Source organism: Entelurus aequoreus, linkage group LG21 (genome assembly GCF_033978785.1).
Source record: "Entelurus aequoreus isolate RoL-2023_Sb linkage group LG21, RoL_Eaeq_v1.1, whole genome shotgun sequence".
Taxonomy (NCBI): domain Eukaryota; kingdom Metazoa; phylum Chordata; class Actinopteri; order Syngnathiformes; family Syngnathidae; genus Entelurus; species Entelurus aequoreus.
Window position 1 is genome coordinate 27,123,541 of NC_084751.1, and position 15,958 is coordinate 27,139,498.

At 38.5% G+C, this 15,958-nt stretch overlaps 1 protein-coding gene across 1 annotated transcript; it reads left to right on the plus strand.

The window, feature by feature from the left end:
- The first annotated feature begins 5,393 nt into the window (after positions 1–5,393).
- On the plus strand, positions 5,394–15,863 carry bxdc2 (brix domain containing 2). The gene is made up of 10 exons (XM_062031329.1): positions 5,394–5,617; positions 5,753–5,864; positions 10,743–10,786; positions 10,879–10,949; positions 11,036–11,085; positions 11,159–11,232; positions 11,309–11,359; positions 13,808–13,909; positions 13,974–14,102; positions 15,392–15,863. The coding sequence occupies exons 1-10, from the start codon at positions 5,468–5,470 to the stop codon at positions 15,638–15,640; spliced, it is 1,032 nt and encodes a 343-aa protein (XP_061887313.1). The 5' UTR covers positions 5,394–5,467; the 3' UTR covers positions 15,641–15,863.
- Positions 15,864–15,958: the final 95 nt, after the last annotated feature.

A 15,958-nucleotide genomic window follows, 5' to 3' on the forward strand; every position in this document is an offset into this window, starting at 1 on the left:
TCTTTATTGTTTCCCCCCTTCCCTAAAATAGCATTTAAACGCCATCCCCTACCTAGACTGTACAATGGGTCCCTTAGTGTCTTCCTCTGTGACCTGTACATCCTTCACTCCATCAGCACATGCTACACATTTTCAACCACCCCACATACCTCACATTTATCTGTTGCCACTTTGCCTAATAAATATAATGTTGCCCTCAGTCCAGTGTGTCCTAACCGCGATAATTCCTCTTTTATGGCTTGCATTTTGACGTTGTGGGAGTTCACTGCTGCCTCCTCAAGTGTGGCCCCTGCTCTTTATGATGAAAAACGGTGCTCCAAATCCTCATGTAACCCTCTAAAACGTCACATTTTATGCAGCACAATTGCTAATGTGTTAATTTTATCTAAACATTGCTAAATCTTTTTTTTTTATTGACATGATGTTACACGCAAGAAAGCTTTTTCTTTCTTTATTTCTTTCTTTTAGTTTATTTCGAACAGTTGATCTGATGTCTAGTTTATTTAGTTTATTTGAACATACATACAGTATAATACATCACACAATTTCATATATACAACTAGCTAGTTATCAAGTATGATGGCACACACAAAGTAAAGATTATGGTTCAAATTCTGACAATGGAGGATAAATAAAGTGACAAAAAACTGTTACCGTAAAAGATAAATTAATAGGCTTAAGTAAATACATGTATTGTCACATATTATATAATAGTTATTTTATCATTTCATGAGCTCAGATGGGAAGTCTGTTTTCTTTGTGGGTGTTTTTCTCAGAAGGATCATCATGAAACTCCAAAATAATAGCATTTACCGTAATTTGCAGACCTTAAGCTAGTGGGCCCCAACCACCAACATTTTTTTTTTTTTTTTTTTTTTTTTTTTTTTTAAATTTCTTGTGCGGCCCGGTACCAATCGGTCCACGGACCGGTACCGGGCTGCACAAGAAATTAAAATTTTTATTTATTTATTTATTTTTATTAAATCAACATAAAAAACACAATATATACATTATATAACAATATAGATCAATACAGTCTGCAGGGATACAGTCCGTTAGCACACATTATTGTATTTCTTTATGACAAAAAAAAAAAAAAAAAATCAATTTTCTAGCGTTGACCGGTCCGCAGCTACAAAAAGGTTGGGGACCACTGCTTTAAGCCACTCTCTTTTTCCCGCGCTTTGAACCCTGCGCTTAAATCACATTGAATTTTACGGGTTCATGAGCTTCACTGGCCGCCAATAAATTTAGCCTCGTCACATCAGACCAATTAAACGGGTCACGGTGGACCAGTGAAAATGTTCAGGTTGAATAAAACACAATCATTCAGTCAGCCATTTGGCGCGTTATGGACTCACCCTCATCGTGGCAAAAAAATGACAATACAAGCCAAACAAGACGACTTGAATTTGACCAGAACACAACACAAGGGTAGAATGTATACTATCCATGTATAGAGAAAATACTTCAGGCAGTGGTGTAGTGGAGGAAATACAACCTGTTTGAGCCCACTGCAACAAGCCAGCTATTTTGACTACCACATTCACCCAGTGTTGTATAATTGCAACAATTATATAACAAGCTCTAAATGAAATTTGATGCATCTGTTCCACAATAACTACATATGTACATGCTCTAGACCAGGGGTAACCAACGCGGCGCCCACGGGCACCAGGTCACCCGTAAGGACCAGATGAGTCGCCCGCTGGCCTGTTCTAAAAATAGCTCAAATAGCAGCACTCTCGTCAGCTGATGCGCGAGCGCGTAACTGCGGCTGCTTGGCAACCAGCCAAACCCCACTTAATAAAATTATATTTTATTTTAGAGCACATCCACATCCCTATTCACCTAGGCAACACCAGGAAATGTATATAATTCGGCATTATCAGTTTACGTTCACATGCTGGTATAACACGGCGCGCTCCCGTCTCGTCTGCTGGTGCGCGAGCCCGGTAATTAGACAGCTGTGTCAAATAAAGGAGGACAAAAGACGCCAGTGCAGAGTGGAGAAAGGTTTGGTTCATTACAGATAACACAGAGTTGTGCCAAAAGTGTCAGTGCCTGTTGCGCTGGTGAGATGGGGGGGGGGGGGGGGGCTAAATACACACGGTGTTTTGTGTAACTGTTGTTTGCTAAGGAAGTGTTGATATTCTTTGCTTAGTTTGATAAATGTTGGAGCAGTTTGCTTCATCAGGAGGGTGAAGTCGCTCAACTTAAAGTGTTGGATTTAACTGTGTTGGATCATTGGCTGCTAGTGAGGGCATAGAAAAGGGGTATTTTTCTACCAGCAGACAGCGTTTAAAGGCCTACTGAAATGATTTTTTTTTTATTTAAACGGGAATAGCAGATCCATTCTAAGTGTCATACTTGATCATTTCGCGATATTGCCATATTTTTGCTGAAAGGATTTAGTAGAGAAAATTGACGATAAAGTTCGCAACTTTTGCTCGCTGATAAAAAAAAAGCCTTGCCTGTACCGGAAGTAGCGTGACGTCACAGGAGCTAGTATTCCTCACAATTCCCCATTGTTTACAATGGAGCGAGAGAGATTCGGACCGAGAAAGTGATGATTACCCCATTAATTTGAGCGAGGATGAAAGATTCGTAGATGAGGAACGTTACAGTGAATGACTTGAGAGGCAGTGATGGACGTATCTTTTTTCGCTCTGACCGTAACTTAGGTACAAGCTGGCTCATTGGATTCCACACTCTCCTTTTTTTATTGTGGATCACGGATTTGTATTTTAAACCACCTGGGATACTATATCCTCTTGAAAATGAGAGTCGAGAACGCGAAATGGACATTCAGTGCCTTTTATCTCCACGACAATACATCGGCGAAATGCTTTAGCTACGAGCTAATGTGATAGCATCATGCTTTAACTGCATATAGAAACAAAAAAATAAACCCCTGACTGGAAGGATAGATAGAAAATCAACTATTAAACCGTGGACATGTAAATACACAGTTAATGCTTTCCAGGCTGGCGAAGGTTAACAATGCTGTGCTAACGACGCCATTGAAGCTAACTTAGCAACTTAGCAACGGGACCTCACAGAGCTATGCTAAAAACATTAGCTCTCCACCTACGCCAGCCAGCCCTCATCTACTCATCAACACCCGTGCTCACCTGCGTTCCAGCGATCGGCAGAAGGACGAAGGACTTCACCCGATGCGTTTGGCGGCCCGGAGACGTAGGAAGTCAAGGTGAGGTCGGCGGCTAGCGCGGCTAGCGCGGCTAGCACTCCAACAAAGTCCTCCTGGTTGTGTTGCTGTAGTCCGCTGCTAATACACCGATCCCACCTACAACTGTCTTCTTTGCAGCCTTCATTGTTCATTAAACAAATTGCAAAAGATGTCCAGAATACTGTGGAATTATGAAATGAAAACAGAGCTTTTTGTATAGGATTCTACGGGTACCATAACTTCCGTTACTCTGACTTCGTCACGCGCATACGTCATCATACCGCGACGTTTCAGCCGGATATTTCCCGGGAAGTTTTAAATGTCACTTTATAAGTTAACCCGGCCGTATTGGCATGTGTTGCAATGTTAAGATTTCCTCATTGATATATAAACTATCAGACTGCGTGGTCGGTAGTAGTGGGTTTCAGTAGGCCTCTAAGATTGAGTGTTTCACTGCTAAATTAATAATATATTTATATTGGATATGGATTTTAAATATGTATCTAAAATAGGTGGTTAATTGGTTAGGTATTTATGTATTTGCATATTGGGTTTTCTGCTGCATTTATCTATTGTGTTTCTGGTGTTAAATGTATTTTATATGTATCTTGGTGCATTTATGTTGAGACAATTTATTTAAAATCTGAATTAACTTAAAGGGAAAATATGAATCCATTTTCTTGCACTTGTTTAATTGTTAAGTGTTTGATAGCTTGATTAATAATTGTAAATTATGGGATTGATAATTGATTGATTTTTTACAGCATGTTAATCTTGTGGTGTTTTGTCCTTAAAGGTTTTTCACCTACTAAAGAAGCTAAAGGCTACTAAAGACAGCTAATGACAGCTAAAGAAACTAAAGTCTACTAACACTGCTAAAAAGACTAAAGAAGAAAAAAGAAGCTGTTTCTTCGTTGGAAAAACTTGTAAACTAAAGGAAAATAAAAGGAAAAAAGTAACTACGGTCTGGTCTTTTGAGTGAAATCCAGAAGCCACATTCAGCATTGGTACATCCCTTCAAGTATGGGATATAAGCACAGTGAAAAAAGCTAAACACTTGACAAGCACTTACCAGTGAGCTGCCTCTATTTTTAAAATGTTATTTATTTACTAGCAAGCTGGTCTCGCTTTGCTCGACATTTTTAATTCTAAGAGAGACATAACTTAAAACAATTTTAAAAATCCAAGAAAATATTTTAAAGACTTGGTCTTCACTAACTGACAAAGAAACAGATAACAGATTTGGTGTCCAGTTCAAAGTGTGACATGATTTATTTAAAAATTTGAGAGTTGACTTTTGTATTTTACATGAGTTATTATTTGTACAAACATGGTGCAAAGTAATTCATGATTTGTTCAAAAATGTTAGTGGCTAGCTAATTAAAATGGGATATTGTGATTTCACAAGACTGTCTTAAAAGTGATCATTTGAAAATGTTCAATTTGAAAAATGTGCACTTAGAGAAAATATAAAAATAAAGTGTTGCATATTGATATTTATCTGTTTCTATATACAGTATATTTATTGTGAGAAATCATTAAGATGATCAGTGTTTCCACAAAGATAAATATCATTAATTATCAATAATAACATAGAGTTAAAGGTAAATTGAGCAAATTGGCTATTTCTGGCAATTTATTTAAGTAAGTATCAAACTGGTAGCCCTTCGCATTAATCAGTACCCAAGAAGTAGCTCTTGGTTTCGAAAAGGTTGGTGACCCCTGCTCTAGACATTGTAACAGCAACCAAAACATATATAAAATATATTTTACGTACTTTAATCTGATGAATCCAGTCTAATGAAACAAATAGATGTTGTTCGAAGGAAACCTTGTGAGGTTGTGTGAGTTCATGGCCAGAAGGCGTGACTTATAAACAAATGTACGATCCAATAGCATTGTGAGACTGAACAAGAGGACCCAATGACTATGTAAATGTAGTAAAAAATAAATAAATATATATATATATATATATAACAGATATTTTTTTAGGATGGTTAAAGGTAACGTTGTAATTTTACAACAAGGGCAGTAAGCACCATTGCCCCCTTTTGCCACTGCGCAAGTGTTCTATATCAACGACATCAATGCCGATATATTTTAGAATGAGATAAGTTCACGTCCATTGTCCCATAACAAAAGTAGCGTATGTATGTGCAATGCCACCTCCACGCCGGTAGGGGTCCCTCATACTCACTTCTCCTCGCGTATGGGTCGAACTCTCGTCAAACCGCGCGAGAGTTGTGTGCGAGAGCGTGTGTTGTCGTACAAACAAACATGTCGGCTCCTAAGCGAAAACGTGGGGGACAGCATGTCGGTGGGAAAAAGGCAAAACAACTCAAAATGTCCGCGGAGGGAGGAAACCCACCGAGTGAAAACCCACAGGAAACAACGAATGTTATCATCGTCCCAGCACCGGTGTCTATGGTACGTGCTTGCGCTTGAAGGAAGCTTGTTAGCACATAGCTTTGCAATGTGCTAACTGGATATAAGTACTCTGTCCTTATTTTAACACTGCTAACATAATGTTTGTTGTCTATGTTCTTGGTTTATTATCTCTAGGGCAAATGGACCAACAAGGAAAGAGTTCTAATTTTTTCTTCCAGAGGCATAGACTTCAGAACAAGACATTTAATGCAAGACCTGAGGAGCATCATGCCACATTCGAAAGCAGGTCAGTTTTGCACATCTTTGCATCTCTAAAGTTGAGTTGAGTCTGAGTTTATTTGGAACATGCATGCATACAACATGATACTTCACAATTTCCAGTTTCGCTATCCCAACTTGTTCGAAAAGGAGTAGGAAGAAGCAGAGCTTATTCAATCCTACCCTACCATGAATTGATTAACGTGGACCCCGACTTAAACAAGTTGAAAAACTTATTCGGGTGTTACCATTTAGTGGTCAATTGTACGGAATATGTACTCTAATAGTCTCAAACCCCTTTTCCTTTACATAGTTGCTAAAACTTTTGTTCACTTCCTGTTCTCAATTTATTCACAATATACTCCATAAGTAATAACAATAAAAATAAATAATCATTTGTGAAGTAAGTTATATTTCATATGGTGAGATAAGTAAGATAATCTAGAAAATGTTCATTTAATTTTTCATTTTTTTCAGGCTATAACATAAAAAAATAAATAAGTACAAGGTAGACAACACTTAATAATATGAATTAATATAATGCAAAAGATAATTGTAACCCGGGTGACAAAACCCCATTAAATATCCTTTCTATTTATTTCGTCGTCTAAGCTGTCCTTGCGTGCATCATTACGTCACACGGTCACGTGACCTAACGCGACTAGCATAATACCCGGTAGTGGGCTGCTACCGGTAAGAGCGAGAGGGACACACTGTGTGAGGTTGCTGCAGGAGCCGACTACCGGAGCCGTGGGTCGTCGCACGAAAGTGTTTGAGTGTGAATTATCTGCGGAATTGGCCAGGTTGGATGGCGAGCTTAGAGCCCTAAACTAGAGTCTGAAGCTTTATGCCTGGAACCGAACCACCTGAACTGAATCCACCGAACCGAGCCCTGGGCTGGTAGGAGGCTCCTCAGCAGCCGCCCTCTGTTTTTCCTTTTTTTTTACCAAAACACAACGTGTTCATTGCGGTCCTCCTGAACATTCACTTTTCCCCCGTCCCTTCACTAAAACCCCTCTGGACACTGCCACCACAACGTGGACTTTGCGGGACCCGTTTATTGAACTCTGAACTCGTTTTGCGCTTATACCATAGTTGGTAGACAACAAGGACTGAATCAAGTACACTGATATTGTAAATACTGAACGTTCTGTGAATTGTTGAATATGTGAATGGCCATTCGAATTTACATGTTTAATGTTTGTTTGTTTATTTTCCTATTATTCTTTAATATAATTTGGTACCACTTAAAGTTAAATCCTGTGTTCAGTCTCCATTACTCTCCATTCTTAGAGCCTAGTTTAGTTTCTTCTGATCTAGCCCAGTCATATAATTCACTGTTTTACTTAGTACTTGTACAGTGCTTTATTAGAGTAACATACAGGTTACATAATGTACAGTATGTAAGCATGAAGGTCCAGTTTTGCCTGAAAGGGAGTGGAAAGAAGATAATTTATTTAATCCCACCCCCAGTTCTCAATTCATCGATTAATACATTGAGTTTCACTGTTACTTTGTTTAAGGATTATAATACAAATGTTGTATCATGGTGGCATTACCACAGGTAACAATAATTAGTACACTGTAACATGTCTCCGCTCGGGATGGTCTCCTGCTGGCCCCACTATGGACTGGACTCTCACTATTGTTAGATCCACTATGGACTGGACTCTCACAATATTATGCTAGATCCACTCGACGTCCATTGCACCGGTCGCCCGGGGGGGTCAGCGGTCCCCACATCTGCGGCCCCCTCCAAGGTTTCTCATTGTCCCGTTGGGTTGAGTTTTTCCTTGCTCTGATGTGGGATCTGAGCCGAGGATGTCGTTGTGGCTTGTGCAGCCCTTTGAGACACTCGTGATATAGGGCTATATAAGTAAACGATTGATTGATTGATTAGTTTTAACAATGTAGGAAGAATGAACATACCAACAATGCTAATAAAAAAACACCAACAATTCTAATAGACTACGTAGCAATAATGGTGAGGAAACTGTTGCGTTGACCAGCATTCCTCCAATGGGGAATTCAAATTGCTAGTCTCTCCCAGATTCTTTTTATGGCAATACGCTGATGTTTATATTCAATCTCCAGGCAATAGTTGGTATTTTGTGGTTTATTCTCCAAGCTTAGAGGACAAACTGAGACCAATCCAGCACACCAGCGTTCCCCAGCCCGGTCCAGATCGGTCTAGCTCGGCCTAGCTCAAACCCCCCGGAAGTCCCGTGATCTTCCGTCTGTCCCTCGCCTCCACTCTCTTTGTTTAGACTACTCCGAGTTATCTCTACTCTGACACATTCCAATCTAGAAGGCCAACACCTTACTATGAGACTCAAAAGAAGGAAGAATACTAGCTATTCTTTATATGACTATAGGAGTTTAGATAGAAGTAACACTTAAATATGGATATGCTTCCAACAAAACCTTGAGCACATGTTAACACTTTGAGACAGAGTACCACAGCAGGTCAAATTAAAGACCCTCACATCTATATTTGAACCAGACCCGATGTTTGTATAATAGTTTAAATCGATTAATAGTTTGGCATTACTTGTGTTGTAAGTCCAGTTTGTTCCATAGTTTTACTCCGCATACAGACACACAAAAACTTAATGGATAGATTAAGTAAATTCAGAATGTTTATCATGGTTCTTCTTCTTTGTACTTTGTAAACACTTTAAGTTTCAAGAGTTTCTTGAAGTGGATCAAATTAGTACATTGTTTGATTTATTTGCTTAATCCATTCCATAATTTAATTCCACATACTAATATACTGAATGTATTAAGTGTTGTACGTGTGTACAAATGTTTTAAATTACACTTTTCTCTAAGATTATATTTCAATCAATCAATCAATTAAAGTTTATTTATGTAGTCCTAAATCAAGAGTGTCTCAAAGGGCTGCACAAGCTACAACGACATCTCGGCTCAGATCCCACATCAGGGCAAGGAAAAACTCAACCCAATGGGCTACAATTAGAAACCTTGGAGGGGACCGCAGATGTGGGGACCCCCTGGGCGACTGGTGCAATGGACGTCGAGTGGATCTAACTAATAGTGTGAAAGTCCAGTCCATAGTGGGGCCAGCAGAGGATCATCTTGAGATCAATCTCGTTACCCTGCGTAATGACAATAAAGCTGATTCTGATTCTGACACAAGTCAGCAGCGCAGAGACGTCCCGAACTGATGCGCAGATGAGTGGTCCACCCCGGGTCTTGACTTTGAACAGCTAGCGTCTCATCTGTGGTCACCTAATCTGTGTCTCTTTTCTTTTCTGCCCCCCTCTCCTTTGTGGAGAGGGGGGCAGAAAAGAAAAGAGACGGCAGATCAACTGGTCTAAAAGGGGGATCTATTTAAAGGCTAGAGTATACAAATGAATTTTAAGCTTGGACTTAAATGCTTTTACTGAGGTAGCATCTCTAACTGTTACCGGGAGGGCATTCCAGAGTACTGGAGCCCGAATAGAAAACGCTCTATAGCCCGCAGACTTTTTTTGGGCTCTGTGAATCACTAATAAGCTGGAGTTCTTTGAACATTTCTTGCCGGTACATATGGTACACTATTTCTTCTCTTGTTGAGAGGAATTGTTGTATATTATTGGGTAGCAGATTATAGTTTGCTTTGTGTATAATTTTAGCCGTTTGCAAATATGTCGCACTATGTTGTGGATTTTCAGTATTTTCGATTCAATGAATAAAGGGTATGTATGTTCTCTATAACCAACATTATGTATTATTCTAACTGAGCTTTTTTGTAACACCGTTAATGAATGAAGTGAACTTTTGTAGTTATTTCCCCATATTTCTGCACGATAACTCAGATATGGTAACACTAGCGAGCAGTAGAGGATATGGAGGCAGTGTTTCCCATAAACTGCCAAGATACCTGTGGCGGTGGGGGCGTGGCTATGGGCGTGGTCACCATGACATCATCAAGTAATTTGCATAACTTACTACAATGATTTGATTTTCTCTAAAAAGGCTCAAAAAATGTATACTTACTAATTAATAACAGTTTTGTTTTAAACGTCCATCCATCCATTTTACAATATAATTACAACACTTTATGTACATATTTATATACAGATTTGAACAATAAGTTATTCACTGAAATATATTTATTAATTGTGGTTCTTACAAAAAATATATCTTATAAAATATAAAAGCTAAAATATCTCAAAGCTCTGCCCCTTTAATTAGTGCATACTAAATAATTTAACTTTAGCCTACTACTACAACCATATTATTTACCAGCAACATAAAGTGAAACAGAGGCAGAGGTGTCCTGCCACAGTCAGTAACAAATAAACAGAAAACAGTAGTGGTGGTAGACACAGAGCTTCATCAAACATCTGATCCACTGAACAAAGACCTTCAAAAATCTTGAACTTTAGACTGCCATCAGTTTTACTCCCTACACTTAACCATGTGTTTCCTACTGCCTGCAGACTTTGCACCCTTTGTTATATACACATGTTGTGTTTCTAATATAAATACATTTAATAAAGTCAAATACAAATAAGGCAACAAGAGAAGTATCCTACACTTCTCTTTTGTAAAGTAAATCTGAACAGCCGATATGGGCATCTACATCAACTATATGATTTGCCTGAGAAGCTGGAGAGGACAAAAAAAAATGTTTTATTTATTTTTTAATTTAAATTATTTTTTTAAAATTTAATTTTATTTGTGGCGGACGTAATTCTTTCGTGGCGGGCCGCCACAAAAAATTGAATGTGTGGGAAACCCTGGGAGGGATTTTTGGTCTAGAACATGTTTTGCTTTATTCATTATTGACGTGTTTCTTGCTACTTTATGTTGTATATTTTGTACATGAGATTTCCAGTCAATTTTATCATCAATTGTTTTTGATTGTTCTAATAGCGTCATCTTAAACTCCCTTTAGATACAAAAATGGACAGGAAGGACAAGCTGTTTGTGATTAATGAAGTGAGTGTTGTTGTTTTTTGCCTAATATGTTAATTACTGTATAATATGATATTATTTATCCAATGTATTCGTATTAAATATTTTTCCCATAGGTGTGCGAAATCAAAAACTGCAACAAGTGCCTCTTTTTTGAAGCCAAGAAGAAACAGGACCTTTATATGTGGTTGAGTATCCGTTCTGTAATTGTCATGTTTGACTCAGTTGCATCGTCACACATTGTTAAAACTGAATAATGCTTTTGCCATGCAGGATTTCAAACAGCCCTCATGGACCCTCTGCAAAATTCCTGGTTCAGAATAGTAAGTTACCAACGATCTCCAGTCCCTTGTAGTCCAAACTGTTGAAATGTAATTAATTTAAACTTCACCACAGTACATACACTGGCTGAGCTCAAGATGACAGGAAACTGCCTGAAAGGATCCAGGCCGCTGTTGTCGTTTGATCCGGTGGGTATAACTAAAAAAATTGGGTTAAATTGTTGCCAACTTGCCATAGTAACTCTCTTGTCGTTTCTTCTTCCAGAAATTTGACCAGGAGGCCCACTATGCTTTGCTAAAAGAGCTTTTCATCCAGGTGGGTGCATTTTTTTTTTAATGAAAGGAACAACAAGAGCGCTAATAAGTACAGCATGCAGACCTCCACCAAGGCCAAATAATACTGCCAAATGTAGTATTATTCTCCAGAGAGAGACAGTAAAAAGTATATCATTGTTACCTGCTGGTCCAACAATGCAATGTGAGTTTGACGACGAAGAAGCCAGGTTAGCATTCTTCCGTTGTTGGAAGGTGACAAATCTGCATCAAAATGTATATCTTTTAGTTTAGTTACTATGGGTTAATATATTATTTAAGTAATGCTGGTAGCTTTATTCATGTTAACTCACCTTTACGGAATTGCCTTCACAATAAATGACACATAATATATTTATACCAGCTGAGTAGCCTTGTCGTTAGAGTGTCCGCCCTGAGACTGGGAGGTTGTGAGTTCAAACCCCGGCCGAGTCATACCAAAGACTACAAAAAATGGGATCCCATTACCTCCCTGCTTGGCACTCAGCATCAAGGGTTGGAATTGGGGGTTAAATCACCAAAATTATTCCCGAGCGCGTCGTACGCTGCTGCTCACTGCTCCCCTCACCTCCCAGGGGGTTAACATGGGGATGGGTCAAATGCAGAGGACAAATTTCCCCACACCCAGTGTGTGTGTGACAATCATATTTACCTATATCATGAATATAGTCCACAATACCATTGAAAAGTTCCCATTGATTTTCATGTGAAAGTGTCTCCAAACTTTTGAGCGGTATAATATATTATGGTCTCCCATCACTCCACTATTAAATGATAGTCTTTATTTTAAAAGTCCACCATAATTATCTGCTTTGCCGATGCCATGTCTGGTCTACGTGTTTAATTTTTATCAGTAATAAACTAGGTAACTAGTTGGTTGGGGCCCTATGAAATCCGTTTTGTTTTTCCAAATGTTGTTTAAATTTTGTAGAATTAAGTTTTACACAATTTATAGTGGTACAGTGTCCAAAATCTTTCCACCAAGAGCTGCATACTGAAAAGTGAAAGAGTGTGGATGGCCTCTTTTGTACATTAAATATGCTAAAACCAATAAAAATGTACTAGTATAAGCCGAACTATTCTTAAAAAATGATTACCGTATTTTCCGGACTGTAAGGCGCACTTAAAATCCTTTTTTTTCTCAAATTTCGCCTAATGTGCGGAATAATTCTGGTTTTGCGTACCAACCTCGAAGCAATCTTATTTGGTACATGGTTTAATGATAAGTGTGACTAGTAGATGGCAGTCAAACATAAGAGATACGTGTAGACTGCACTATGATGGAAATATGACCTAACCCAACATTTTATATGTTCCATTGAAAAAATAAAACATTACACACGGCGCTCAAAACGTTTTAGTACGACTTTGGTAAGCTATGAAGCCGCACCGCTTGATGTGCTTCAACATACGAGTATTATTATGGTGTGTGTATAAGGTAAGACATTATCTGGCATTTTGTTTCGCAATATTATGCGAAAGCAACTTTTTTTACCTTCTGGTCCCTGCTGATCTGTATTTGGGATCTGCATAAATCCTGAAAAATTGCGTGCGTCCGCCTTTGTAGTTCGTGGCAACACCATAATCAATAAGCTTCTTCTTTTTCTCTATCTTCTTGTTGTAGGACATTCATCCATTTCTAATATAAAGTAGTGTAAAGTTCTTATATCTGTCAGTAAACTCGCCAAGAAAGCGCTAAAACATACCGGTGTAGTGAGTTTACATTATTCACCCAAGGAACTTTAGTTATTAGAGAGTTCCGGTTGGACGGGGATGCTGATCCGTTATTGATACAAGTAAAGTCTGAATGTCATTAAAACAGTTAGCTCCATCTTTTGACACTTCTTCCACTCCCGTCCTTGCACGCTACACTGCTACAACAAAGATGACGGGGAGAAGACGCTGCCAAAGGTGAGCCACGTAACGGCGCATCCTGAAGCGACTGTCAGAAAGCGGCTTGAAGACGATCTGTAAAACATAATCTATGCAACATTTTGACCAAAGAACCACCATTACATGTTATGTAGACCACAAGGAAGAGTTTTACATTTAGAAAAAAAAACATGACTCCTTTAATGCGCCCTATAATCCGGTGCGCCGTATATATGAAAAAAGATCGAAAATAGACCATTTATCGGCAGTGCGCCTTATAATCGGGTGCGCCCTATTGTCCGAAAAATACAGTAATTCATTTCATTTTCAGAACATAAGAAGGGCCCTAAAATGTTTGGCTGTGGAGCAAAAATGGGCCCCCAGACCACACTTTATTCAACCTTGATTTACACTTATTTGGTAATTTTGTATCAGTGAATAAAATGTCTGTTAATTAAATGCAAAATCCTTACATTTATTGATGTGTATTTTAACATGATCATCCTCTGGATAAAACAAGCAAGGATGAGAGGGATTCCTTTCTTTGAACTCATTCATAACTTTTTTTTTTAAATTGCAGACTTTTTCTACACCACGCTATCACCCTAAGAGTCAGCCCTTTGTGGACCACGTCTTCACTTTCACCATTGCAGACAACAGGATCTGGTTCAGAAACTACCAGGTAACTTGTTTCCCCCCTCAAACTGTGACAGAATCAAATTGATGGCTTATTTTGTCGCTTCCAGATCATGGAGGAAGATGCCTCGCTCGTTGAAATCGGACCTCGCTTTGTCCTCAACCTCATCAAGATCTTCCAGGGCAGCTTCGGCGGACCCACGCTGTATGAGAACGCAGGCTTTAAGTCTCCCAACATGGTAACACTCGCTTTTCATTTGTGATTTAGCGTTAGATGAGGGACAGGCGGTAGAAAATGGATGGATGGATGGATAGAACTATTGGGACACTTTTCCAATACAACTATTGGGATTGAAAAGATATATTCCTTACAGCTATAACAGCTTTCATGCTTGTACAAGATTTTGGAGTGTCTTTTGGAATTTTTTTAAACATTTGTGCGGACCGAAAAAAGTTGTTTTTCCTCAAGTTGACTCTCATGGGCAGGGGTCCCCAAACTTTTTGATATATATATATATATATATATATATATATATATATATATATATATATATATATATATATATATATATATATATATATACATACAGCCCCCGGCCAAATTGTTTTAACCCAATGCGGCCCCCGAGTCAAAAAGTTATGTATATATATAGCGCACTTTCCGCGCGCGCGATGATGTCACGTTATCGATGAGAAAATGCATTTTTAGACAATATGATTTGCCTGAGCGGCTAGGAGACACCGTGAGTAGCAAGCGGTACAAAGTAGATCAGAAAAGAAAAATAAAAATTTTATTTTTAATTTTTTTATACTTGGGCCTTACCGCGGGCCTGATTTTGGACGCTGACGGGCCGGATCCGGCCCGTGGGCCGTAGTTTGGGGACCCCTGCTCATGGGTCACAGTTTTAAAAAACGTTGGAAATAAAGTACAGTGCATCCGGAAAGTATTCACAGCTCTTCACTTTTTCCATATTTTGTGATGTTACCACCTTATTCGAAAATGGAATGCATTATTTTTTTTGTCCTCAAAAATTCTACACACCCTATGATGACGATCTGAAATGTATTTTTTTATAGGCATTTTTTCAAATTTATTAAAAATAAAAAGTGTAAAAGCCCAGACTTGAACCCAATTGAACATATGTGGGTAAGTAAGTCTTTAAATGGCTGTGCACAACACTTCCCATCCAACCTGATGGAGCATGAGAGGTGCTGCAAAGAGGAAAGGGCAAAACTGCAATCGCTGGCAAAAGTGCTTTAACAAAGTATTGCACAAAGACTGTGAATACTTACACACATGTGATTTCTTAGTTTTTTATTTCTAATACATTTTGCAAAAATTTACTAAACTTTTTCAGTCATTATTGGGTATTGTGTGTAGAATTTTGAGGGCAAAAAAAATAATTGATTACATTTTGGAATGAGTCTAACATAACAAAATGTGGAGAAAGTGAAGCGCTGTGAATACTTTCCGGATACACTATCATTTCTTGTCAACGGTGCTAAATCACAATTGTTAAATCTACAGCAACGGCGAGAGATTCGTCTGGCAGCGGCGGCCAGGGTGCGCGAGAAGCAGATGGTGAAGGAGCTGCAAAAAATAAAGAGGGACCAAGCTAAGCCAGGCATCAGCACAGACGTCACGGATGATGTCTTCGACACACCGGCGGAGAAGAAACCCGTTCAGATTGAGACGGAGCCAACAGGGGCAAAAGTCGAAAAGAAAAAGAATAAGAAGGTGTTCAAAAGGACAAGGAAGCAAATGATGAGCAGGTAAAAGGACAGAGAGAAACATGATGAAAATATATTCATACATCTGAATATTTTTTATGTGAATTTGATGTATTTACACATTAAAAGTTACATGTCAACGTAACTTTTTTTTATTTTAGTACAATTGTTTCAGCATTGTACTAAAACTGCTTTATCAGGATTATATTGAAATTGTGTATGTTTAACTTCTTGAAATAAACACAAGCAAACAATGGTATCTTTTTGTTACCAATTGTGAAGACAATGCCCCATTAATTTTAACTTGAGCTCGCCTTATTACCAGAACATTTTTATAGTGCATATATAGTATAATAACTCGAAT

What these genes read in the sequence shown, in the direction of transcription:
- bxdc2 (XM_062031329.1), top strand. Translation starts at nt 5,468, where the DNA reads ATGTCGGCTCCTAAGCGAAAACGTGGGGGACAGCATGTCGGTGGGAAA. An exon ending in TCCCAGCACCGGTGTCTATG is followed by an intron (nt 5,618 to 5,752) that starts GTACGTGCTTGC and finishes TATTATCTCTAG; the next exon opens with GGCAAATGGACCAACAAGGA. An exon ending in AAAATTCCTGGTTCAGAATA is followed by an intron (nt 11,086 to 11,158) that starts GTAAGTTACCAA and finishes ACTTCACCACAG; the next exon opens with TACATACACTGGCTGAGCTC.